At 37.0% G+C, this 27,764-nt stretch overlaps 1 protein-coding gene across 1 annotated transcript; it reads left to right on the top strand.

Moving 5' to 3' along the window:
• Positions 1 to 234: 234 nt before the first annotated feature.
• LOC111319373 (uncharacterized) lies at positions 235 to 27,075 on the top strand. Its single transcript, XM_088757577.1, has 20 exons — positions 235 to 294; positions 572 to 643; positions 917 to 988; positions 1,610 to 1,681; positions 1,957 to 2,028; positions 2,486 to 2,557; positions 2,833 to 2,904; positions 3,360 to 3,431; positions 3,738 to 3,809; positions 4,085 to 4,156; positions 4,432 to 4,503; positions 18,901 to 18,972; positions 19,716 to 19,784; positions 20,011 to 20,082; positions 20,247 to 20,318; positions 20,732 to 20,788; positions 21,099 to 21,289; positions 21,436 to 21,555; positions 22,392 to 24,014; positions 24,540 to 27,075. Exons 2-20 carry the CDS (start codon positions 588 to 590, stop codon positions 24,641 to 24,643), a joined length of 3,084 nt encoding a protein of 1,027 aa, XP_088613703.1. The 5' UTR covers positions 235 to 294; positions 572 to 587; the 3' UTR covers positions 24,644 to 27,075.
• The last annotated feature ends 689 nt before the right edge of the window (positions 27,076 to 27,764 follow it).

The following is a 27,764-nucleotide window of genomic DNA, read 5'->3' as shown; positions in this document are numbered from 1 at the left end:
ATCAATAGATTTCCATTAATTTAGAGTGACTTTCCATCGAAACTAGCCTTGATTTATCAAAAGTGGTTTCAGTTTTAAATCCTAAAAACATCGAGGCTGATTGCACATTCTTGTCCAATTGTATGAGGCATAGAATAGTTTTGGTATCACATATCACACAGTAACATAAGAGGCAACCATAGGCATAGCTGAGAGGGTGGAGTTAAAATTTTTTCTCCGTAGAGACGTGTCAAATAACAAGTTGGAGCTTATTCCTGAGAAAGTGTTCCAGAAGCTGACGAGTTTAAACTCCTTGTAAGTAGACAACATCTAACAAAGGGTATTTACGCTAACAGAAGGGACTACAAATCCCCTGATTTTTCCATTAATTTAAAGTGACTTTAGATGGAAACCAGCCTTGAATCGTTAAAAGCTGTTTTAATTAAAAATCCGAAAAACAGCGAGCTTGATTGTTTATTGTTGTCCAATTTTCTGCGGTAGAAAATACTTTTTCTATCCCATATCAGACATTAAAATAAGGAACAATCATTTTCATAGCTGAGAGGGTGGAGTTAATTTTTTATTTCCCTAGAGTCTTGACAGGGAACATGTTGAAGCTTATTCCTGAGAAAGCGTTCCAGAATCTGAACAGTTTAACCTACTTGTAAGTAGACAACATATAACAAAGGGTATTTATACCTATACAAGGAAGTACGAATCTATAGATTTACATTAATTTAGACTTACTTTGCATCGAAACTAGCCTTGATTTATCAAAAGTGGTTTCAGTTTTAAACCCTAAAAACAGCGAGCTGATTGCACATTGTTGTCCAATTGTATGAGGCATAGAATAGTTTTGGTATGACATATCACACAGTGACATAAGAGGCAACCATTGCCATAGCTGAGAGGGTGGAGTTAAAATTCTTCCTTTTAGAGACGTGTCAAATAACAAATTGGAGCTTATTCCTGAGAAAGTGTTCCAGAAGCTGACGAGTTTAAACCGATTGTAAGTAGACAAAATCTAACAAAGGGTATTTATGCTAATAAAAGGGACTACAAATCCCCTCATTTCCATTGATTTAAAGTGACTTTAGATCGATACCAGCCTTGCATCGTTAAAAGCTGTTTTAATTCTAAATCTGAAAAACAACGAGCTTGATTGTTTATTGTTGTCCAATTTTCTGCGGCAAAGAATACTTTCCTATCACATATCACACATTAAGATAAGAATCAATCATTTTTAAAGCTGAGAGGGTGGAGTTAATCTTTTATTTCCTTAGAGTCTTGACAAGGAACATGTTATAGCTTATTCCTGAGAAAGCGTTCCAGAATCTGACCAGTTTAACCTACTTGTAACTAGACAACATATAACAAAGAGTATTTATACCTATAGAAGGAAATACGAATCTATAGATTTCCATTAATTTAAAGTGACTTTCCATCGAATCTAGCCTTGATTTATCAAAAGTGGTTTCAATTTTAAATCCTAAAAACATCGAGGTTGATTGCACATTCTTGTCCAATTGTATGAGGCATAGAATAGTTTTGGTATCACATATCACACAGTAACATAAGAGGCAACCATAGGCATAGCTGAGAGGGTGGAGTTAAAATTTTTTCTCCGTAGAGACGTGTCAAATAACAAGTTGCAGCTTATTCCTGATAAAGTGTTCCAGAATCTGATGAGTTTAGACTCCTTGTAAGTAGACAACATCTAACAAAGGGTATTTATGCTAACAGAAGGGACTACAAATCCCCTCATTTCCATTAATTTAAAGTGACTTTAGATCGAAACCAGCCTTGAATCGTTAAAAGCTGTTTTAATTCTAAATCTGAAAGACAGCGCGCTTGATTGTTTATTGTTGTCCAATTTTCTGCGGTAGAGAATACTTTTTCTATCACATATCAGACATTAAAATAAGGAACAATCATTTTCATAGCTGAGAGGGTGGAGTTAATTTTTTATTTCCCTAGAGTCTTGACAGGGAACATGTTGAAGCTTATTCCTGAAAAAGCGTTCCAGAATCTGAACAGTTTAACCTACTTGTAAGTGGACAACATATAACAAAGGTTATTTATACCTATGGAAGAAAACTCGAATCAATAGATTTCCACTGGCATAGCTGAGAGGGTGGAGTGAAAATTGTTTCTCCTTAGTGACTTTTCAAATAGCAAGTTGGAGCTAATTCCTGAGAAAGTGTTCCAGAATCTGACGAGTTTAAACTACTTTTAAGTAGACAACATCTAACAAAGGGTATTTATGCTAACAGAAGGGACTACAAATCCCTTGATTACCATTCAATTAAAGTCATTTTCGATCGAAATCAACCTTAAATCGTTAAAAGCTGTTTTAATTCTAAATTCAAAAAACAGCGAGCTTGATTGTTTATTGTTGTCCAATTTTCTGCGACAAAGAATACTTTTCTATCACATATCACACATTAAATTAAGAAACAATCATTATCGTAGCTAAGAGGGTGGAATTAATTTTTTGTTTCCTTAGATTCCTGACAAGGAACATGTTGAAGCTTATTCCTGAGAAAGCGTTCCAGAATCTGACGAGTTTAGCCCACTTGTAAGTAGCCACATGTAACGAAGTGTTTTTTATGCCTATTAAGTGGAATACGACTTGCTAGATTTCCATTGATTTAAGGTGGTTATCGATCGAAACCAGCCTTGATTTATTAAAAGTAATTTTAAGTTTAATCCTAAAAACAGCGAACTTCTTTTTACAATGCTGTCCAATTGTATTATGCACAGAATATCATTTGTATCACATATCACACATCGACATAAAAGGCAACCATATGTATAGCTGAGAGGGCGGAGTTAACATTTTTTTCTCCTTAGATACTTGTCAAGTAACAGGTTGGAGCTTATTCCTGAGAAAGTGTTCCAGAATCTGACGAGTTTAATCCACTTGTAAGTAGACCACATATAACGAGGGGTATTGTTTTGCCTATAAGAGGGAATACGAATGTCTAGATTTCCATTAATCTAAGGTAATTTTCGATCGAAACCAGCCTTCACTTGTTAAAAGTGGTTTCAACTCAAACTCCGAAAAAACAGCGAGCTTGATTTTTCTGACAAGTTTAAACCAATTGTAAGTAGACAACATCTAACAAAAGGTATTTATGCTAACATAGGGGACTACAAATCCCTTCATTTCCATTAATTTAAAGTGACTTTAGATCGAAACCAGCCTTGAATCGTTAAAAGCTGTTTTAATTCTAAATCCGAAAAACAGCGAGCTTGATTGTTTATTGTTGTCCAATTTTCTGCGGCAAAGAATACTTTTGTATCACTTATCACACATTAATATAAAAACCAATCATTTTCATAGCTGAGAGGGTGGAGTTAAAATTATTTCTTCTTAGAGACGTCTCATATAACAAGTTGGAGCTTATTCCTGAGAAAGCGTTCCAGAGTCTGACGAGTTTAATCGTTTTGTAAGTAGACAACATATAACAAAGGGTATTTATACCTATAGAAGGAAATACAAATCTATAGATTGCCATTAATTTAGAGTGACTTAAAAGCTATTTTATTTCTAAATCCAAAAAACAGCGTGCTTGATTGCTTGATTGTATCAAAAGTGGTTTCAATTTTAAATCCTAAAAACAGCAAGCTTAATTGTACATTGTTGTCCGATTGTGTGAGTCATAGAATAGTTTTGGTATCACATATCACACAGTAACATAAGAGGCAACCATTGGCATAGCTGAGAGGGTGGAGTTAAAATTTTTTCTCCTTAGAGACGTGTCAAATAACCAGTTGGAGCTTATTCCTGAGAAAGCGTTCCAGAATCTGACGAGTTTAAACGACTTGTAAGTAGACAACATATAACAAAGAGTATTTATACCTATAGAAGGAAATACGAATCTATAGATTTCCATTAATTTATATTGACTTTCCATCGAAACCAGCCTTGATTAATCAAAAGTGGTTTCAATTTTAAATCCTAAAAACAGCGAGGTTGATTGCACATTCTTCTCCAATTGTATGAGGCATAGAATAGTTTTGGTATCACATATCACACAGTAATATAAGAGGCAACCATTGGCATAGCTGAGAGGGTGGAGTTAAAATTTTTTCTCCTTAGAGACTTGTCAAATAACAAGTTGGAGCTTATTCCTGAGAAAGCGTTCCAGAATCTGACGAGTTTAGCCCACTTGTAAGTAGCCACATGTAACGAAGTGTTTTTTATGCCTATTAAGTGGAATACGACTCGCTAGATTTCCATTGATTTAAGGTGGTTATCGATCGAAACCAGCCTTGATTTATTAAAAGTAATTTTAAGTTTAATCCTAAAAACAGCGAACCTCTTTTTACATTGCTGTCCAATTGTATTATGCACAGAATATCATTTGTATCACATATCACACATCGACATAAAAGGCAACCATATGTATAGCTGAGAGGGCGGAGTTAACATTTTTTTCTCCTTAGATACTTGTCAAGTAACAGGTTGGAGCTTATTCCTGAGAAAGTGTTCCAGAATCTGACGAGTTTAACCCACTTGTAAGTAGACCACATATAACGAGGGGTATTGTTTTGCCTATAAGAGGGAATACGAATGTCTAGATTTCCATTAATTTAAGGTAATTTTCGATCGAAACCAGCCTTCATTTGTTAAAAGTGGTTTCAACTCAAACTCCGAAAAAACAGCGAGCTTGATTTTTCATTGATGTCAAATTTTCTGAGGCATAGAATGTTTTTGTATCACACATGACAGAGTAAAATAAAAAGCACCCATTTGCTAAAATTTTTTGGCCTAAGAGGCTTGTTAGGAAATATGTTGAAGCTTATTCCTGAGAAAGCGTTTTAGAATCTGACCAGTTTAACATACTTTTATGTAGACAACATATAACAAAGGGTATGAATCTCTGGATTTCATTAATTCGAAGTGGTTTTCGATCGAAACCAGCCTTGACGAGTTGAACCCCCTTGTAAGTAGACAACATATTACAAAGGGTATTTATGCTAATAGAAGGTAATACTACTCTTTCGATCTCAATTAATTTAAATTGATTTTTGATCGAGACCAACCTTGATTTTTCAAAAGTGATTTTAACTTTAAATCCGAAAAACTGCGAACTTGAGTGTACATTGTGGTCTAAGTTTATGAGACAGAATCACGGTTTTGTAGTTCACATCACACAGTAAAATAAGAAGCAATCATTTGCAAAGCTCTGAGGGCGGAGTTATGTTTTTTTCTCCGTTGAGATTTGCCAGGGAACAAGTTGAAGGTTATTCCTGACAAAGCGTTTCAGAATCTGACCAGTTTAACCTACTTGTATGTAGACAACATATAACAAAGGGTATTTATGCCTATAGAAGGGAATACGAATCTCTAGATTTCCATTACTTTAAAGTGATTTTCGATCGAAACCGGCCTTGATTTATCAAAAGTGATTTAAGCTTTTAATCCAAAAAACAGCAGCGAACTTGAGTGTTCGTTGTTATCCAATTTTCTGAGAAAGAAAATTTTTGTATCAGATATATCACATAGTAATATAAAAAGCAACCATTTGTATGGCTGAGAGGGTGGAGTTAAAATTTGTTCTCCCTAGAGGTTTGTCAGGGAACATGTTGCGATTGTTTTCATCCAAATATCCTGATTCCTCAGTTTGTTTCATTGTAAATGGGGTTTGTTACAGTCCTTGGTTTACAAAGCTTTTCTTTCTGGTATACTTTCACAGGGCGCCCGAGATATGATATCTGTGTTTGCCACTGTATTGAGATGGTAACTGTTACATACCGATTTATAGTCGCGTGCATGACTAAAATTTCCCAATTGCTTCATCAAAGTAGCCAGGGTTGCAGCCGGACTTGTCACAAAATCCCCGATATAGTCCGTCTTTGCAATAGCTCCTAAAAGCTTGTTCTGAAAACCTTTGTGGATGCACAGATCCATTTTTGATTGGCTATTTCTTACGCGCCTTGTGATTGGTTACATTCTTATGAGAAATATCAGTCAATTGATCTTAATTTGTTCGCGTGTATATTGTATGTTCTTTTGTACAAAGCCTTCTTGTCACATTGGTACATTCCAAAAGATCGAAAAGGTTATGTCTCATTGGCCGGTTTGTTGTCATTTAAGCTGTCGTGTCATTGAATAGAATGACAAAAGAGTGTTGCTCTCTAAGGGATGGAAACAATTCGATGTATACTGCGGGATTGAAAGTTTGGAAAAGTATTGGCAAGTACGAGTGGGTCTGTCTATTGCCTTTTGTCACAACGTACCATCCAGCAGTAAATTAATTTCAACTAATATTGATTGCACATTGGAATGTGATGTATAATCAGCTTTTGCTGAAAATTATTTAGGTAAATCCTCCGATAATCCCTTACAAAAAGGGAAAATTTCCGATCGACACGCTTGTGAGAACAAAAATAAATAATTTGAAGGCAATCCTGTGCGATGCAATCACAAAAGTCACATGGTGAGTCCCGCTCGTTTGTCTTCGGCTTAATTCAGCCAACTTACACTTACTTCCTTCATACTTTGCTCATTTACATGATTCAATACCCTTGTCTCAATTTCTTTCTCTTTGTCTTTACTTCTCCACATTTAATGTGACGATAAACACACATTTACGTTTAAGAAAATATTCGATGACAAGGTAAACGGGGAGTGTATTTCAGAAATTTCAACTGAGTGCACGTATCTTGAAGTCGTAAATGTAATAACTTTCCTAAATGTAATAAAGTCCTAAATGTAATAACATTTGATCCTAAATGTAAGAAGCCTCCGATGCAATCCTTTGACTGCGCTACTGCATTGTTGTTATAGCAGACATCCGCATTGAGGTGTTAAAGTGACAGCTGTTGCACCAAAAAATCCTCTGACCAGTATTCATGTCACATTGCGTGCTCACTGATGTCAATCATCATCTTTTTACCTGCTAGACGCAAGTCGAGCAGCAGATCGTCATACTGACGGCATCAAATGACAGTTGGCAAAACAATGAGTACGCTGACCAATACCTCCTTATTCCATTGGCTCAGATTTTGAAAAAAATGATGTACTTGTTATACTTGTGCGATCAGTGATGGAGGTACAAGGTACAAGTCATGATTGAGGTACAAGTCATGATTGAGGTACAAGTCATGAACCAAATTACAAACTTGGACAAGGGAGTCTTCAGACTTGTAGGCCAGACAATTTGCAGACTCGGATATACATTTTCTGACTTTTCTTTTACGACCAGACCTTGTTAGCATGCACCTCTTGTTTCTCAATTCGGACCTTGTGACAAATCTGTGGAGAGTTATTGCTTTCAAATTCTCGAATGTTCTCATGATTATATGAATAGATACGGGATACTATTTTTCCCCAAGAAAACATAATTGGGGTCAATTATGTTCTCTTGATCTTGAAGTGCATGCAACAAATCCGACAAATAGAAATGGTATAGTAGGGGTCTGCATCAAATCATATACTCTGTGGCTTACATTTACCAGGTGTTAATGGAAAGAAGCTACTGTCCAGCACATTAAAAATGGTTATTTATGTTAAGGGCTGCAAATGATGTCCCGGTCCCCAAAAGTCACGTAAAAAGTTTTGCCCTTGCCTCCTCTGAGATGTGAGTAAAACTAATCCTGTAAGCCGCGTTTTGATGGTCTACTAATTGATTTAAGAAAAGGAAACATGGTTTGCTCGACGCACTGATCTTCTTAACGATCAAATATTAAGTAAAACATCGTAACCTGACTCTGAAACGGAATTTTCTTCTACTGAATCGGCCCTATGGGACTGATACGCACGTAACCAGCATATTTTAAAAATTTCAAACTAGCTGGTATTAACAGAAAAGATTTGTCCATTAGCGTTACATTAATTGGTTGAAGTGCCTTTGAAAAAATTCTTGAGTTCATATACCAGCGAAGTTTTGACTGATGATGATAAAAATACTTTTAAGAGCGAAAAAGATTTCACGAGCCTATAAAATATTTCCCGCAGTTCTCTTTGAGATCTATATCGAATGTAGTATGTTAATACTTGCGATGATTCAACGAGAGATTTATTGTTTTAGCCGTTATGGTTTTAGCATTACTAGCTTTATTGTGGGATAGGTCTGTGGCCCATAAAGATCGTGGAAACTTCGAAGGGAACACAAAACCCTCTGCCTCAGTAGACGACGACTGTGAAGCCCTGCTCGACCTTGTTGACGAGAAGGCGCCTGACAACCAGTGAAAGAACGAACGAGAGTAACGCGTGCAGCTGCTGTACGACACTGAGGAGACGGCGAAAGGATATCAGTCAAGGAAGACCATGGTAATAATGCACTATATTATGAGGGGCGTCAAATATTAAACTCATCAGAGGTGAACAAAGTAGTGATTGAGGAGTTTAAAAGGACGAAAGAATCTGGTGCGGGGAAGCTGGCTTGCTCTGAGGGACAACCTTTTTCGTAATAAGTCGAGCTAAAAATACGAGGAAGGGAAGTATAGCGTACTTAGAAAGTCATCCATGCGACAGTGACGGCCTCCCTTTTTTGGAGTATATGGCAGATGATGGGTTCGCACGCTGCGACGACTATTCAACTTATATGGCGCGAGATGGGCCTATGGGGATTCGATAACAATGTATTCAGCAACAAGCTTGTATAACATCGACATCCAAAACATATAGAATCAACCGCTGTTGTAAAATAAGTGAAAGAAAACTAAAACTTGCACAGAAGTCTGTAAAAGGAATGAAGACCCAATTAAAAGTAGAAATAAGAAAACCTGGAGACTTTTCAAACGCAAAGCTTATTCAAGTACTTTAAGATTCTGTTTTGAGCTTAACTAAATACGTCTCTGCGTTTCTAAACCACCATGACCTACTCGCTTGAGTGGTGGTTTGTATCAGCAACAGGAATAATACTTCAGTTGAGAACTCACAAATACATCTGCTGGGAAATTCTCGCTGTTGAGGCAGCGCGGCACAGAGACTAAATGAAGATGCAACATACAAGTTGTTTGGCTGCGCGGTGTTGAATGAACAGCCTTGTTGGCGGGCTTGAGACCGCTGGCGTGATAGTAGGTATTTCATCCGGGAGTCAACGAAACTTTTCGTTCTTTGCAGAGGCATTTGGCCCGATTCCACATCAATTATTCATTAGCACACAGTAGAGCTTTTTCGGATCGAGTTTAGACCCTTTAACTCTTAAAAGTTCAGCCGATCGATCGAAGACTTCGGCCTCCATGATGAGATCGCGCTAAGTGATCCCGATCCAAGATTCATTGCGAATTGTTAATTAATAGTGAACCTTTAACTTATAAAATAACAATTACAATGGACGGAAGGTTCCTTGCTGAGCTGTCCGTAACGCACAAGTACAATAACTGACGTTATGCATTATACATGTGAACGAAACAAGTGATCTGGATTCTAACCGCTAAAGCGCGCGTTATTGTTCACAAATACAACAGATATGGATAACTGAAACTTATATTTTCAGTAACCCCCAACTTATTATGGACAAGGTTACATGATACCAAGAAATGCGAGAGTATTTTTGAAAATGCAGCAATGCTTTGCCACGAATTAAAAATTACGCCTAAGAAGGCTACACATATTTCTGTGTTTTTTTTTTTTTGGCATTCTTCATCGCCTCAAATCTTTTCCTCTAACTTTTTTAATTCATATACTACTCATATAATTCAAGGGCTCGTTTATTTCTTCATGAGGTGTTGGTTTATGTCCATGGCATGCCCAGTTTTAAACGAATAGACACCTATCGATTGCAAGTGTAAATTGGTTCTCTACGTTGATGACAGAAATGATAGCGCCTCTTTAGAATGCAAGCTGCGAGTTTTTTCCGGGACCAAAGCTCCTCATATACCAAATTTTGAAAACAGTATCAAAACATGCGTTGATTACAATTTAGCAATTCTTGACCATTTATTTACACAATCTAATTGAATTTATTCGAACTACTTCCAACTCCGAGAAGACTACAATATCTAAACCGATTCTTGATGTTATAGAAAGGCAGCATATTCTTCTCAATTATTTTAAGACCTTGAGTGTTGGCTCGGCAGGGGCTCGAACCCTCGACCTCCCGCGCATCAGTCAAGCATTAAGAGGTCAACGAGGATTAATAGGGATGGGATTCAAATTAACTGACTCTAGTGACTATGATAGGGATATTAAACAACTTAAGAATTGGAAATATCCAACTGATGATCAAGATGCTTGTACAAAATCTTGCATATCATGTACCCTTGATATGCAAGACAATGAAATAATAAATGTCGCTAATCCTTTAAACAACAAAGATGCAGTTAATACGCAATACGTTGAGTCAAACTTCTTGAAAACAAGTGGTGGAGATGTTCTAGGTAATATCGTTTTCATAAATAACAGCCCATCGTTTAGACATATTACAGGTCTTTCTGATAATCCTCTTTCTGGTACTGCTGCTGTGAATCTCAATAAACTCAATTCCGAACTTCAAACTAAGGCTGATCTATCAGTTGTAACCAATGGATTGAATGCTAAATTAGACAAAACAACATTCAACACTGAGATAGCTAAAAAATTAGATTCCACAAGATTAAACGCTGAGATGGGTAAAAGGGCTGATAAGAATTCTGTCATGCTTTTGGATGGGAGTCAAGCTATGACAGGTGAATTAGACATGCAAGATAAAAAGATAATAAATTCGGATGATCCTTCAAACAACAAAAAAACGGTCAATAAGAATAACTTATCGTTATTTAACGCGTCAAAACTCAACAATTAGCCAAAAAATAAAAACTTATTACATTCCATGAATATTATTTGGCAGAACAAAGAGTTTTGAAATATATTTTTTCTTGGACTTTGAATGATGAGCCCTCGTCAACTACTAACGGTGGAAAATTGGAAACAAGGTCAGGTAGTGAAGTCACTAAAAAATTACACAACGACGAAAAACCTTCAAGTCAGACAAAGAAGACTACTTGATATGCCAAGATCAATTTCTGATGATAATGAAGCAATAAGTAAAAAATATGCTGATGACAAAGCCGTAAGTGAAGCTCACAAATGCTTACCACTTGATGGTAGTCGATCTATGACAGGTGATTTGAACCTTAACAATAAAAAAGCGATCAATTCAGCAGCACCAACAACTGGAACCGATTTTTGTAATAAGACGTATGTGGACACTGAATTAGCTAAAAAGTATGATATTGGCAGTGTTGATTTGAGTGATTATCTTGATAAAACAAAAGGTGTTGATATTGAAAAGCCTTTAAACTTCACTAGTGTTCATGGAGCAGATAGACAAATAACTGGTATTTCAGATCAACCATTGAATGGAACTAGTGTTGTTAATGCAAATAAACTCCAGTCTGAACTTCTTAAGAAAGCTGATTTAAGAACTATGAGTAGTGAATTAGATGGTAAATAAGATAAAACAACATTTAATACTGAAATAGCTAAAAACCTAATTCATCGAATGTTTTGCTTTTGGATGTTACACGGGCTATGACTGGGAATCTAAACATGAATTTCAAATCTATAACAAACCTTAAGGATCCACAGCCTGAAGAAAGCCTCAATGTATCTACTGTTAATTACGTTAATAAGACAATTAGCGACAACAATGCTTTCATGAAAACGAATTATGAAATATACTTTGATGACCATATTTCCCGTGGTGTAAGCAGTAGATTGAATAATGATCTTAGGTATATTATGTATGATCCCGGCCAATTCAGTGATGAAGATGATATCTCTGGGAAAAAAACTGACTGATAATAGTGACTTTCATGAATTCAATAATCGCTAAAACCATTTAAACTTAAATTAGACTCTTCAAAGGGTCATTATTCATCACGGCTTGGAATTAACATGTACACCGCTGACAAATCAAAATATACAGTTGCCATCGAATTATGGTGAGAATCAAAAAGATTGATTACAATAAGGTGACTCTTACAGCTGTTAGCTCTATTGAGACAGTCAAGACAATTAATGAAGCGATTTTCCAGTCATGTAAGAAGTATTGTTCATATGTCAAAATGGACCAATACAACGCCTAATTATTTAATAGTTAACGTTGTGATGGAAAACAAATCGGGACAATCATACGATCAAGAATTAGATGTTTGAGTTGTCGTTTACGTTTCTAAAGGCTAATACAATGACTTATCAGTTAAAGATGTTTGGGATGTATTTTATTGTGTGATCCACAATGGCTACTTACATTTCAATGCACCCCTATTTATTGACAACCCAAAGGAGAGCCTCAATCCAGCGACACGGCATTATGTAGACGATGTCGCAAGAGAGATATGGTATAGAGGTAGATTGAATATCGATTCACAAATAGAACCAAGACGAAAAAGAGCAATGGGATTTATAACAACCACAACTCAAAAATTTCAATTTATGCTAATGAAACAAAGTGGCTCAGAGGGATAACGCTGATTTTACAGTCAATAATTCAGATCGTACTAAACTTATAATGAATGATGCAGGATTGTACTTACTTACATACATCGATCAAGTTAATAGCACGTTTAATATCTATCTTAGTTTCATTCTTGAGAAAAAAAAAAAAAAATCCTTATTTAACAACAATGATTCCACAAACAGGCATCAACGAATTCCATGATTACAGCGCTACAATCATGTTTTATGCCTAAAAATAATACATCTTTAAGCATTGAATCATCTTTTGGTTTTACTGCCACTTTGGACTCTTCAAATAAGATGACGAGTTCAAGTGGTGTTCTTTTCAGAGGATCAGATCATAGTTACATCATGATAGCCAAACAAGATTGATCTATTTAATATATATGGTTACGAAGAAAAAGAATATATTCAACTGGTATAACATATCACAAAAACTAACTGAAGACCGAATCAATGAGTTGAAAACTTTGTGCAGATTCTATCACGAGAAATATTGGATTTATAAGACTATGCATACAAATCTAAACAGGAAACATATCGCAAGTCAGGTCACATCTGTTGGTCTCGTCGTTATTGGAACTATTGCTAGTGGTGTTACATTAAATCCAATTATCCTTGGAACTGTGTCTGGGTCTCGACTCTTATTAAAAACATTCTTATAATTAAAGAATTATAAATCAAGATTGAGATGTGCAACTTTGCTTATACATCTTATGAAAGATATTAACTGAATTGAGGTCAAATTTGATAGGCATAAACTTCAATTAACATTTATTTCTCAACTATGTCAAGGTAATTGACGACGAAATAACAGATATGTGTCCATCAGCAAACAAATATTCAGAAAAATATGATTCAAAATTCACTGGTGAATGATTGAGTCAATTTTATCTCCAATTAGATTTTGTATTTGAGCCCAATACTTCTCATATTGTTTAAGTTTTTTTTGGTTTCAAGATTGTATTTCATTTGGTGATAAATTCATCATGTAAATTAGCTTTCCAATAATAAACTTTATTGATATTATTCTTTTCCTTGTACCAGTTATTTTTTATTAAATAAGATCAAAGGCTTTTAAGAATTTCTCGATCGGATTTCTTGATATTTGAATTCGTGTTTCATCATTAATATTATAAATAACCTTTTCCACATGGTATTTTCTTCGATAGACTGACTTTCTTCGGACTTTATGCAGGTTTTCATGAAAATCAATGAACTTGTAATTTTCCAAATCTGAACCATGGACTAATCCACAATTGGTAAAAACAAATAAACCATTTTCCAAACTAACACTTCTATTCTTACAACATTTCTCTTGAACTGGTTATTTTTTTTTTTTCTTTTTTATAACTCCATCACAGAAAGGAAAATAACTTTTTTTTTTATCACCCGTAATCCTAAGTGAATATTATAGTCACACATCTGACATAAACTATATATTAACTATATATATATAAAAAAATTAAATATTTTTGAGACCATTCATCCATTCTCTAAATGATTAAATTAACTAAATGTTCATTTTCTTCTAAATAATATTTGATATCATTAACGATCATATACAATGCTGTGATAAAATTCAACATCAATATATTTATTAATTATATTTTTTCTCAAGTTTGAACAAGCTTCAACCGGTTTCAACTGGGTTTTCGACCCGGCATTTTCAATTTTCATAAGTCTGCGTTTTTGGATTCCGACTTTCTTGAAAATATTTTTCAATATAGTTTTCAAATTTCTGGACTTTTAATTTTTGATCTGAATTTTTAGATGTATTTTTCAAATTTTTGGAAAAAAAATTTTGTATCATATATTTTTTTTTTTATTTTGAGCCCCCCGAGGTGAACTGTTGTGAAACCCCCAATTACTATACTACTCAAGGCTACGACTCGAGTAGTGCGTTCTCATATTCACATTCATCTATTACTGGCAGCGGTCCAAAAGCTCACGTCTGGTACTAAAACTATTCATTCTGCGTATCTCGAAACTCAAGAAAAGCCTAGAGTAATCACTGCATCAGCTGATACGGCAGACTCGAGTGCGGTTCGGTATGCCTAAGTACTTAAAGTAAAATACATGTTCGCCGAGCGTTAATTGTACTCATATTATATATTTGAAACAGTGGCTCTGAAAGAATCAACACAACTAGTAAGTTAATTGGTTCTCTTGCCGAAGAAGCTAGCCACTGAAGTAAGAAGTCATTTATCCCCCTCAAATATGGTCGGGTTCAAGGCCATCAATGAATTACATGACGATCTATTATAAAGTGTAGATGATACGTAAAGACACGTTATAGGCCCGTTGCCTAATCAGAAGAGAATTTTCACGCCCACTTCGTAAGAGCTAACATCAATATTTCAATTTAATCAAGTTTCAAATTCACAAAACAAATGACAGTTACATCAATCGATTGATCAATCTGAGGTACGCTTTAGACAGAATACAAGACTCCTTAATGGTGATACAACCGTCTCCGATTCTATATCCAATACGGAAAGCCGCCTGAAAGCTCTCCGTACCAGAAAAGCAGAAGCAATTATGATTCGTAGCCGTGCCAAATGGTTAGAAGAGGGTGAACGCCCCAGCCCATATTTCTTTAATTTACAGCGAAGTAAAGCGCAAAGATCGCGCATCTCTTCAGTGTACGATTCAGACGGCAATGAGGTCTTCTCCCAAGAGAAAATTTCGAAAGCGCACGTAGATTTTTACTCTCGACTCTTTCCGAAGAGCCGTTAGATGTCGCGATGCAAACCGATCTTTTATCCTCCTTGTCTCGTCAACTCAGGTCCAATCAGGCATCCTCTTGCGAAGGTGACTTGACGCTCGAGGAAATTACTGTCGCTCTGAATTAAATGAACACAAACAAACCTCCCAGCCCTGATAGCCTTTCGGTCGAGTTTTACTCAAAGTTCTAGGACCGTTTGGGTCCATATCTGTGCCAGTTATTCAGTGCATGATCTCAAGCTGGAGAGATGTGCGAGTCTATGAAAACTAGTAATACTCGAGTCATTTTCAAGAAAGGGGATCGCAAAGGTCTTAAAAATTGGCGACCAATTTCCTTACTAATTGTCGATTATAAGATATGTTCCAAGTCTCTTTCTCTCCCTCTCTTTAAAGTTTTACAATTTATCTTTGACCCTGATCAAACCTGTTCTGTGCCGGGTCGGAAAATTACGTCAAACCTACACCTATTGCGCGATATATTAGACTATATTGAGCGCACTGATAATTAAAATGATGAATATTAAATACTAAAACAATCTAGCAATGGACATTCCACGAAACTGGCATTCTACTCAGGCTCGATCAAGAGAAAGCCTTCGATCGCGTTAATCGCACTTTTTTTATTGAATCTCCTAAACCGTTCTGGTGTTGGTTCGTCATTCAGCCATTGAGTTAGCACACGATATAATGATGCTAACATGCAAGTCATCGTTAATAAATGGTTAACTGAAGCGATACCTTTGTCTCGCGGAGTGAGACAGGGGGATTTCCTGTCACCTTTGTTGTATATTTTATGTGTTGAAACTCTCGCCTGTAAAATCCGCCATAGAAGGCTTTCTCTTACCCGGCGCACGCGGAATAAGAAATAATGTTGGGGTATATGCTGATGATACGACCTGTATTGTTAAATTTACTCGTTCGTTGGCATCTTTCTTTGATACCATTAATATTTATGAACGCGGTTCTGAAGCGCGCCTAAATGTCGCCAAAACGGAGTCCATGCGTACACGGAGCGATCAACCATATGGCCTCAGGTGGTTGACCAAAATAAAAATCTTTGGAGTTGTTTTCAGCAATGATACTGAAGTGGATAATTGGCAACCAAAACTTGAGAAGTTGGAAAAACATCTTAATCTCTGCAAATCTCGTTGTCTCTCGCTCGTTGGCAAATCTCTTTTGGTAAATTTCTTGGGAATCAGTAAACTATTCTAGATGTATTCGGTTCTGTGGGTCTCTCGATGGGTTATTTGTAAAGTAAATTCGCTAACTTGGCCTTTTGTTTGGGGCTCTCGTTTTGAGACAGTAAGTCGAGGGACCTGCCACCAGCCTTTTAATAAAGTTGGCCTCGGAATTTTCAATTTCCAAATCAAAGGTGACTCCTTAAAGCTAACCTCTCTAGTGTCTTATCTCTCTAACCCCGAATCAAAGTCCTTTTACCCAAGCAAATACTTACTAGGATTTAGGCTTGCCTTTTTTCGGCCGGAGTGGCATTCTCTTCGCCACAATTCCACTCCGAGCTCGCATGACTCTACACCATATTACGGGAAATGTTTTTCGGCGCTTACCACTCCTCGCGGGATTGTGTCCCGCAAAGAGTGACAAGACTTTGATTTTATCTCTAAGGAATGCTATGGGTCCTGTTTAGAGAGAATTCTGCTTACCCTATCGATTTCAAACTTGACAATCTCTGGAGATTGGTTCGAGATGACTTTTCTGAAAACTACAAGAATGATGTAGTGTGGTCAGTTGTCCTTCAGGCCATTAAAGTCCGCGATTCCCTAAAGCATTGGGACTATATTATGCAAGACAAACTGGAAAAAATGGCGGTTATTATCGAACTCTTGAGGAAAAAATCTCCTACTTGAGATAACTTTTTTATAGACCGTACTTTCCCTTTGAAGTCTTCAGTAGAAATACACAATTTATGAACAGTTTGAATGATTTCGCTGCGTCACTTGCTCATCTAAAGTAAAAGTATAATCATCACCATCACTAGTGCCACTGAATTTTTACACATCAATGTCATTCAGAGTCAATTGATTTTAATGAATCATCTGAGTTCGTTTATTCAATTTCGGACCTGGCCATGGGATATTGTATTTCTAGCCTTCGATATCTTCACTCCACCTCAGTTCATGTACCACATGACTATAAGTGGAAACTGTTCAGCTTTCTTATTCCGTTTATTTATTAATCTATTCATTTTCTCCCCAAACGGCGGGAGAACAAATGAAGACAAAAAATGAAGCAAAAACTTGAGATCAACTGTAGAATATTTTTAAATTAGCGAAACATTTTCAGAAATGGAATAAGCTTTTGCCACATATCGTTTTGTGGGATGGGTGTCGTCCAGACAGTGTAGAGTAGCATACGAAGTCAACTTTATTATAAAGCACACAATTTCGCTAGATACTATTATTAAGGAACTGTAAGGAATTTACGTAACATATTGAAAGGAGTGTAGTATGTCATTAAGTAAATTAAATGCAGAGTATCGTGTAGGCAGTGGAAGTAATCGATAGTAAGTCATCTGCTGTAATCAAGTTTATTGTAAACTATACTTTGTTTGTGGTGTGTTCTCAGTAAACTATTGTAAGCAACGTACTGTAACTGAGTCCTGTAGTGTATTTTAAGTAGAGTAATGTTTTGTAAAATGCCTAAAAAAAAAGAAATTACAAAAAAAAAACTGTAGAATATATGTCTTCCCAGTTTTTTTGGTTCGGAAAATGAACCCGTCTTAAGGGGCTACAGGAAAAAAAAAGATTAATGATTGACTGGACCATCAACTGACCATCATGTGGTAAATGCCGTAGCTCGAGGGTTCACTCTGACTCTTGCGTGAAAAAAGGCAAGATGTCGAAACCTCTGATCATGAAGTGGGATAATATATTATGGCCGGTAGATATCTTGCTCCTGTGTTCTCATTGGCTGTCCGAGTGGGCACGATGGGCTCGGCAATACCCGTATTGATCACGCGCAAGAAAAATAGTTCGTAACTTTTGGAAAATGACGACCACGAAGACGCAAAACGCGGATATTCGAAACAAAGAAAGAATTTTACGAACGGCTGACTTTCTTCCTCGGCTCTCGAAATAAACAAGTCACTCTTAATCCTTATTAAAATGAAATCCTTTTGCTTTATAATAAATCCCTCATTGACCAAGCCAAGAGAATATGAACTCTCCAAACTAAGCTTTTTCGATAAACACGAACGGATATTAGCCTCGTTTCGGTTCATTAAAGCGCCCAAAAAAGAAACCGGCCAATATTCAGCCATCCTGACCTCATGCTAGGTTACTAACGTATATGAATACATTTTCCCAAACCCATACAAATGTGGCAGTGGAAGATAGTAAACAATTTGCACGTGCATGAATTTGTCTAATGACTTCCTTTTCCTTGTAATTTTTTTTATGAAGTGTTAACTTAGCACTGATTACATAAGTATATCGTCAAAATCTGTTGCGCTAAAGAGTCTAAGCCAATATTATAAAGAGAGGTATTGGTCGGAGTTCTCTTTGCTTTGACGTTTGTTCATTTGATGCCAAAAACACATCAGTTGAATTGAAAGATGATGTTTGACCTGGTTGAACGGCCTAGCCTGTCACGAGCCTCCGATAGCTTAGTGGTGGAGCATGCGTAGTACTAATCTGAGGGTCGTGCGTTCCATTCCTATGGAAGCTCTCCAAGTCCTTTTTCTCAGAATACGTCTGCGTCATTCATTGTAAAAATCATTTTTCATCTCTAGAAATCCTCTTATCATGAAATACTAATTTAGAGACTTATTTCCTCAGGTTTTTAAGTTCTAATAGACTCTCCGATATTTCAAGACAAACTTTTGCCGGGCTTAGATGTCTGAAGCTTCTGTGAGTATTTTGTTCTTTTTACCAAGAGATAACTACGGAATACACAATGCTTATTTCCATGATTTCGGTGGAGCCCTACCTTATTAACAAATGGAGAAGCCTTGACCATGCTCTGTTCTGTTGTAAAGCACGCAGGAAGTGGCTAGAGCACGAAAGAAGTGTAGGGAGAAACACAAGACGTAGTGGAATGTTTCTCCCCTTCTCTTGAGAGCACAATCAAGGCTTCTCTATTGTTTCATAATAAAGAATCCGTTAAATTCCCCATGCATTACTTTTAAGTCTTTATTTGTTTTTTCATTACAGTTTTTATTTCCACAGCAAACAACAGTGTCCTAGAGCTGGGTACCATAAGCCAATGAGAATCTTCATTAGAATGGCTCAAGTTTTCTGATTGGTTGAACGAGATTTAAGCTGTCAAAAATATCAAACCACCAAAGTTCACAAACCATCAGTATTCACAATTTCCAATAGTTCGACTGCCTTAGTTTTTAATCAACACTTTTTCCTCAAGTTTGTTAGTCTTATACTCTGGTAGAACACGCTCTTTCAACCAATAACAGCGCGCGTTGTATCCGAACTTTATCATTATATTTAGTCAAATACATTCGCTAAGTTGTTTAAATATGGCGTCTTGTAAATTCGAGGTTTTAGCACATCTGTAGACTTTGGTTTATGAATTAGGATCTCGCTGTTAGAGCTGGCCTTTTGATGAAATTTCGCTGCTACATTCTTTCGTTTTGAAGGATGCTTTCAGGCAACAACCTAACCTCTATTCGTGGAGACAGTTTTGCTGACACTTCTTTGGAAATGTTGTGAGTATTCTAGTTTGACCGTGTTCTTGTGTTGATATCAATCATAGCAGTGTTCTCATCCAAATCAAAACATTGCTTTCAAACCAGAGCTCATAAAGTTTAAGAAATAAGTCCTACTGGGGAAGTTGCACGGCTTTGGTGCTAACTGAAAGTAAGAAATCAAACTGAATGCGCTTTAATTTTTAATAACTGTTATTTTATTGTCTCCCTGACTCCCTATACGAAGGTTCCTTCATGGAAACAGAATAAAACGAATCGCTGATAACGCTTTTAATTACCTCAAGAACCTGGAAATATTGTGAGTTGTTTATCAGTTTAAATGATCTTATTTACAAGGCTTCGCAAGTTTTTTTCAAGCTATACATTAATCATAGTCACGGCATTAAACCCACTGACGCATGGGTTACCTGTGCTTATGATAGGCTGTTAAATTGGCTTTCTAACCTTTTGGCTCCTTCGTAGGACACTGTTTTCCAACCCCATTGAGTCACTTCAAAATGGGACGTTTAAAGGAGTACCCACCAACGTCCAACTGTGAGTACATGTATCACTCAGATTCTACCAGCGCTACATGATTAATTAGTCTTTATTCATCGGGCCCCAGCTTTTGGATGAAGATGATGAACATAAAAAGTTGAGTACCTGAAAGTATCTCAATCTCGAAAACCCTGATAATCACAGTTTCTAGATGTCACATTCGTGGCTCAACAAAATTAAAACATTTTAAAGTCTTTCGCTTTCCTGACATATGTGCTTGAACTAGGTTTTCCTATGTAACCAGGTTGTAATTAGCCAAGTTTGCCAAGGTTTAATGCCAGGCTTTAAACTAGTTTATATTTCTCCGTTTTAATTACTGGGAATTTCTCTGCTGGGCCGACGGTGCTCTGTGTGAATAAGGCTAAATATCATCTGAAGATTTGAATCTTCCATTGTTTTATTTTTTGCAGGCTTATTTCGTGTAAAAGTCTTCGTATAATCCCCCCAGAGGCACACGGCCCTTTAATGTGAGTGACTTATTGCAATCCGGGTTTTCTGGCCCTGCTCACGTCGTTGCGTAGATTCCTAGGTCGAGGATTTATAATGAAAGTCTTAATAAAGCGCGTGCGGAGCAGTATGGATCATATGGCGAAAAGAAGAGTATTATGGCGAAAAGAAAAATTTACATTTATATACAGATAGAGCATTTTACGATGCAAATACCGCACTGACGTCTAACGAAAAGATAAATGAATGAATGAATTCTAGAGCATGTCCGTCGCAGGCTTATCTATCAAGTGAGTCTCATTTTTTATCATTTCGTTGTTTATTCTGCAGTCAATGCGCTCCATCACCTTTAACGTATTCACTTTGCGGTGCTGGAGCGGGGGAAGCTGTGTTTCGTGGACTAAGGGGCTCAAATTGCAATCTGACAAACAAACTCAAGCCCAATGCAATGTGTTACAAATGCAGTTTTTGTACAGCAGGCACCCGTGGCATCATCCGCTCTTGTTCAAATTGTCCCAAAGGTATAACCATGCACTTTTCATTGATATAATAATCGAGAACGATTTGACATTATTTTTGAACAGTCTTTGCGTAGATGGCACTTTGCAACAATTAAAATTTGGAATTTCGGTCTAAAGTTAAATCAAATGCAACGATTTCTTTTCAGGAGGCTTTTATCAAGATGAAATGGGTCAGACCGAATGTAAGAATTGCAGCACGGGTACTTATGTTCCTGAGAAGCATTATCCTGGAAAAAGTGCAACTGATTGCCGTGCATGCCCGTATGGTAAGAGACTTGGTAGACAACGATTACCTTTGAATTAAACTGTTATTCCGGAATCGTTTATGCAAAGTCGAGTAGCTTAACATTTAAAAACCATATGAAGAACCAAAATGAGTGCTTTTAGGATCAGGGATGTTCGATACATTGAAGTTTAAAGAAGCATATCCATGAATTATTAAGGACCAGTCATTATTGATCGCTCGGGGGATCAGGAGATTGAGGGTAAGGGAAGGGGGGAATAGGATAGGGGTCAATCGAAGCTAGAGGAGTAGAAAGCGGGAACTAAAGGATATTGACTATCAGTGATGGGAAATCTTTGAGAGACTGGCGGGGGAAGGGTGGGGGGAGACTCAGGTAAATCTTCTTGTGACACAACCAAAATCCTCTGACACCCCAGACGATAAATAGTTACCAGCCCCTTACGATCAAATGATTTCAAAGCTTTTTTATTAATAGGAAAGATAGCTATAGCCATAGAATGCAAATAATCCCTCCTTTTCGGCGAAGTCCGTCACGCAAGTCAAAAGGAAAAAGAAACGGTGAAAAATTACTTTCTTGACCTTGTTTTTTTTATCTCTCAAATGAATCTCAGAAGTTACTTAATGGATGTAAAATATTATTACACAAATTTCACTTTGCAATTTACCAACCTTTATACATAGCATGGCAATATACAGTTACACATAGCAAAGCTTATTGTCAAACAATAGCGATCTCAAAGTAAGCAAAATAATTATTTCCTTCACATTGTTATTTACACGATTTGCGAAAAAATCCGTTGTACTTCATCACCGTCATTAACTGATAAACGAATAAACCTTTGTCTTTTCATCAAACAGGTACCCGTACTGACGAGTTCGCTGGATATCGTGCATGTAACTGTCTCAATAATTTCTTCCGCGTGGATCGTTTTGGGCCTTGCACAGCTTGTCCAAGTTATGGAATTGTCTGTGAGAATGACAGCGCAATCTTAGCGCCAAACTATTTTTGGAAATGGAATAGCACTGAAAGAAAGGAATATTACACCAAATTTGTCATCAACATCCACACACAAGATGTTAGTTATGACAAGGCCTTTTCCACTTTCCAAGGACCGTTGCCAAAGCCTGCAAAGTGCCCCTATCCAAACTCGTGTAAAGGCGGAATTAACTCAACATGCAATACAGGATACCAGGGTATCCTCTGCGCCACATGTTCTTCACACTACTATCACAGATTCAACAGCTGTTTACGCTGTCCCAAGATGTTAGTTTCAATTATTTCCTGTTGTGCGATCATTTTTCTTTTTGTCCTGCTGTTTGTCATTGTTTTCTGGGGCGACTCAAGACGCGCAGAAGACAATCGTACTGTTGCAGATGTCGTTATGTCCTGCATCAAGATCGTTGTTGGATTTTATCAAGTTCTCGCTGGCATTTTCTCGGCATTGCTGCAAGTCCAGTGGCCAGTGATACTCCTTTCTATGACAAAATACTTGAAGTTTGTCGAAGGAAACATTTTGCAGTTCGCCCCACTGAGTTGCATTCACCCTGTTTTCCGCCTTGATCCATTTATTCAGTTTGTCCTCGCTATTTCTATAAACGTTTCCGTGATATCTTTGCTACTGCTTTACCTTTTCGTAAAGAAGCAGCTCGTCAACAGGAGGGAGAACTCTGCGGAGCTAGTAGAGAACTTCACATTGCAAAACAACTTAGATAGTGTGTACTATTTCACTGAAGAAAACGCACCACAAAGAATGGAGAATCGCACGGGTTATACAATGGAAAATTCAAAAAAAGAGAAAGTCGCCCAGTTGAAGAAGTCCTGCTACCGAAACATCTTTCTATTCCTCTTGTTATCCTACCCAATGACGAGCATGAAGATTATAAACATTCTTCCCTTGCCTGGAGTCTGCGTGAACGTGTGCTTCGCCAACGATGACAGCGATTGTAGTTCTTTTCTCAAGGCCGACTATTCCATTCGTTGTTTTACTTCCCGATACGCCGACTTTTGGCACATAGCTGCTGGGTTTGCTCTCTATCCTATCGCCTTCCCAATACTCCTGCTGGCACTAATTTGGAAATATCGAGCTAACTCACAAGAGCATAAACAGATTGCCTTTGGCTTGAAAGTGTTCTATGAAAACTATAAGGACAAGTATTGGTTCTGGGAGATAGCTGAGATGTACCGGAAGCTGATCTTTATTTCAGTCATTCTTCTCTTTGACTCCGAAAGTGATTCTCAAATTGGCTTTGCTGTGATGGCGGCAGGTGCATCAGGAATTGTATACACCATCTTTCGACCGATTAAAGACAAGTTTGAAGATCGACTACAAACATTTGTGCTTTGGGTAATATTTTTTAATGTCTGTCTTGGTGCAATTTACTCCCAGCCAACCGTCAAGGACAGCGTTGGAGGAAACAATTCTACTTTTATAAACGTGATGTTCCTGATTCTTAACAGTGCTGTACTGATCATGGTGGTTGGTAAGTATCTTACACCCTTCAGCATTAGAAATTGCTGATGGGGTATTCAAACAATGTCTTTACCTTGACGGTGATAACATAACTACTGTATACAGCTAAAATTTAAATTCTACATGAGTATTCAACAAAAGGGGCATAGTTCTACAAAAAAGATCTCTTTGGAATTTATTCGTGATTGTACAGCACTTGAGAGTCGAAGAAAAGTTGAAAGCACCAGGTCTAATTAGCTATAGAGAGGCACCTAGTATAAATCATTGTGTCTGCTGTGTTCTTGGAAAAGCAACTTTGTCTTTTAACATAACATAACATAACATTTATTCAGGAAGCTAGAGCGCCAATGTAAAAAATACATCCTGAAAAGGGAAAATCGTGAGGTTAGCCCAGTATAAAAACAATTTCCCTTACGAGAACAGATAAACTGTCAAGTGTGAATTTCCTATTGAAAGGAAAAAGTCAGGGGACTCGTTTCACAGAGACAGTAGACATTATAAAGTTTATTTAAAATTGTTTTGTTTTTTTTTTCAGCCAAAGGTCTTCTTCATCTGAAAGCTGCTTACCGATGCAAGAGGCACCGGAGATTGGAAATGATGGTGCCACAGACAGATGAGCAATCTGATGACGAGGAGTAATAACCGTGACCATGGGTCAGCCTTTAAAGTTAATCTGTATAAGCAAGCCTATGGTGAAGTTAATCAGTATAAGCAAGCCTAGGGTGAAGTTAATCAGTATAAGCAAGCCTAGGGTGAAGGAGGCAAGACCTTATCAGTTATAGATATACCGGTATTTAAAGATTTTCTGAAGGAAAGAGATGAAAACCCGTCAACGCACAAAACATTCAATGAACGATTTTCTATGGGGATCAAACAAGACTTATTCATAAGTTAGGTGAAGCAACAAAATAACTCCGGCCCGTAAAAGTTCTATGTTTATTATTCCTTACCAAAAATATCTAAAGCGGTTTCAAGAAGGTTAATTTTTTTTTTCTTTAAATTAGTCACATTTCCTGCTTTCCGACGAAAACTGATTTTAGTTGCACTCGAGGTGTCGGTCGTAAATAAAATAATTTTCCAAAATGTTCTTCTTAACTGAAAAGATGTTCCCTTCTCCAATTTTTTTGAATGGTAATGATTTAATAATATTTATAGTGCGCAAATTAGCATTTGGATATGATCAAATGCATATCACAAAACTTTTCGGGGGACTTTGGCCGGACTGCATCAGCAGTTTAAGATCAATCAAAAGAAACTTATTTGAATACGCCTTCTTCCCCCAATTCCCAGTAAATTTTTCATATTTCATTTTATTTTATCATCGCTGAAAAAAGAGACACGAGGACCCTTAAGGCCATCAAACTTTCAAGTATGAAGCTATCATGAACTCGTTACCTGTTCCTTAAATTTAAATACCTAGCAATACCATTAGCATACGAAGCTAAAGTGGCTATAATTGTTAATCCGCAGTGAACGTTAATTATTGACAAAAAGTGGAGTTAAGATAGGTAAGGTAAAGCCTGCTTACGCGCCAAGTGGCCCATCAGGCCGGCACTTCGTAGCATGAAGCGACTAGGAGAACTTGTATTCCCCCCCTGGATGGAATGCCAGTCAATCGCAGGGTTATCTCCCTCCCCTCTCTTGGGTGAAGAAAGGCGCTGTGAGATGAAGAGTTCATTTTTTTGCTTTTGTCTCATTGGAATTTATACCATAGAGTCTTAAGCTCAATTGCAAACGAGCTAAAGTTATTGTTAATGGATAATTTTTAGAATAGAGTGAGTTTCATTTATCAAAATAAGTAATGAAAGTCCCATTTAAGAATAGACATTATTTTGGCCTTTTTTTATAACTGTTGGGGCCGTTAGTGAGCTAAACCTTTCCACTTGCGATAAATTAAAAAAAGCTGAAGCTCTTTCCTCGGTTTATTTTAGGAAGCGTGAACCATTCTTCTTATTCAGCTGTTTATCAGTGTGGCGATATTTCAAATTCTCCTCTGAGGATGGTTAAAAGTGACCACACTGAACTTCATTACCAATGAGTAACAATAGCCATTCCACACTATTTTAAGGAGGAACGGGGTAAGAGGAATAATCGTCGACAGCAGGGAGGAACTCTATAAAATTGACCGCCAATTAGCTGCTAATGAGAGAGGGATCATAAGAATGTTACAGGGGGGTCAAGTAAATTTTATCGAGACATAATCAAAACCCTCCGATTACCCCTTCTCCCAATCTGCCCCCTCCCCCGTCCCTCTTAAATATGGTTTTTAAAACTATCGCGGGTTAAAAATCTCGACAGCTGGAATAAAAAACATAAGAGTTCATTGAAGCCGTCAGTCCAGGTCATCGTCTGATAATGATATCACCCTCGAGTTAAGCCTTTGAACATCACTTTTTACGCCTAATAATTGTTCATCTGAAGATGTTTTTTTCAGTTTTCGAACTATGATACAAACTCTAGAGCTGATTTTTTTTGTTTTCAACCCCAACAAATTTCATATACGTTGGTGTAATTTATTCTCCTTGGACTCGTTATTTTCGAACCTTTTTTGTCTTTTCCCAATATCTTGCTGTAAAAGTTAACACGACCATAAGTGCGATTTATGGGCTGGACTCGATTAGATTTCAACTTGGAAAGGCATACGAGAGAGCTTTTATAGAAAGGAGTCGCGACTGCGGTTGAGATTTGGTTATTTTTACTTTCTCGTCGCGGTTAGATTGCAATCACAATCTCATCCATGTGGGCTGATACCGAAGACTTGCGGATTTACATGTAAAACGCAGTCTCTCCAAGAGCGGTCCGGTGCATATCTATTCAAAATATCGATTTCTCTCAACCTTTTCCCCATGAATTCGTCCTAGTCTAAAAATAATCGTAACCACCGTGTTTTTACCAAATATTGTCGAGCGAAGATCGCTTCATCGCTCATGGCGAGGGACTTATAGGATTTGGGATTTAAATCATAATTCTTAATTTTTAATTCATCATTAGTTAGGTGTCCACAGTTAGTTTACGTAAATGTAAACTAGATTTACCCGACACGTTAATCAAGTTTTCATCTTTTTATCTTATCTTATCGTCCAAGTATTACTTCAGTCATTTCATAATTTCTCGAAACCAAACATGATTTTAAATCATTGCAGAGAAAACCAAACTACAAAGGCAATGAGCAGCGACTTAGGAATGAACAGGGAGTGACCTGACAACTAACCAGTTTCTGAAACAGATTAATTAAGAGGTGTTAGTTACGACATGTAATTAATCATCATAATATAAGTGGAGTAGCAGAATATAGACTTAGGAGCTCGAGAGTACCTGAAACCGCAAAAAATACCTAGGGACTGAAATCCAACACCCATTAACCATGCCTAATTGCAAATACCAGCAAACAAGACATCAAATATTACTCGAATATTCTTTATCAAAAGCTTGAACGAAGTAAACGCGTGTTACATCTGTAATGAATGACTTAAAAATTTATCAAATACATGCAGCTGTTGAATCTGCTTTCAATCTTTCTCATCACGATTGGTGGCTCCGGAATTTAATCAAAATGACAGGAAGTGTTTTTTCTTCCCATTCCTTAATTCGACAGATATACGGCGCGGCCAGACTCTCAGGGTGTTTTAAAGCGTGTTATCGAGAGCGTTCAACTCTTGAAAGAGGTGAGTTGTTAAATCACATAAGTGCAAACACTAAGTCGGTGAGTTTTCATGATAAAGAACGCTTTTCTACTGTACTTGTACCATTAAATTTTATA

This window comes from Stylophora pistillata, chromosome 4, assembly GCF_964205215.1.
Source record: "Stylophora pistillata chromosome 4, jaStyPist1.2, whole genome shotgun sequence".
Taxonomy (NCBI): Eukaryota; Metazoa; Cnidaria; class Anthozoa; order Scleractinia; family Pocilloporidae; genus Stylophora; species Stylophora pistillata.
Note: the sequence above shows the minus strand (reverse complement) of the source record. Positions and strands in the feature narration are given on the sequence as shown.

What these genes read in the sequence shown, in the direction of transcription:
- LOC111319373 (XM_088757577.1), top strand. Translation starts at nt 588, where the DNA reads ATGTTGAAGCTTATTCCTGAGAAAGCGTTCCAGAATCTGAACAGTTTA. An exon ending in GTACCCACCAACGTCCAACT is followed by an intron (nt 20,319 to 20,731) that starts GTGAGTACATGT and finishes TATTTTTTGCAG; the next exon opens with GCTTATTTCGTGTAAAAGTC. An exon ending in TTGTTCAAATTGTCCCAAAG is followed by an intron (nt 21,290 to 21,435) that starts GTATAACCATGC and finishes ATTTCTTTTCAG; the next exon opens with GAGGCTTTTATCAAGATGAA.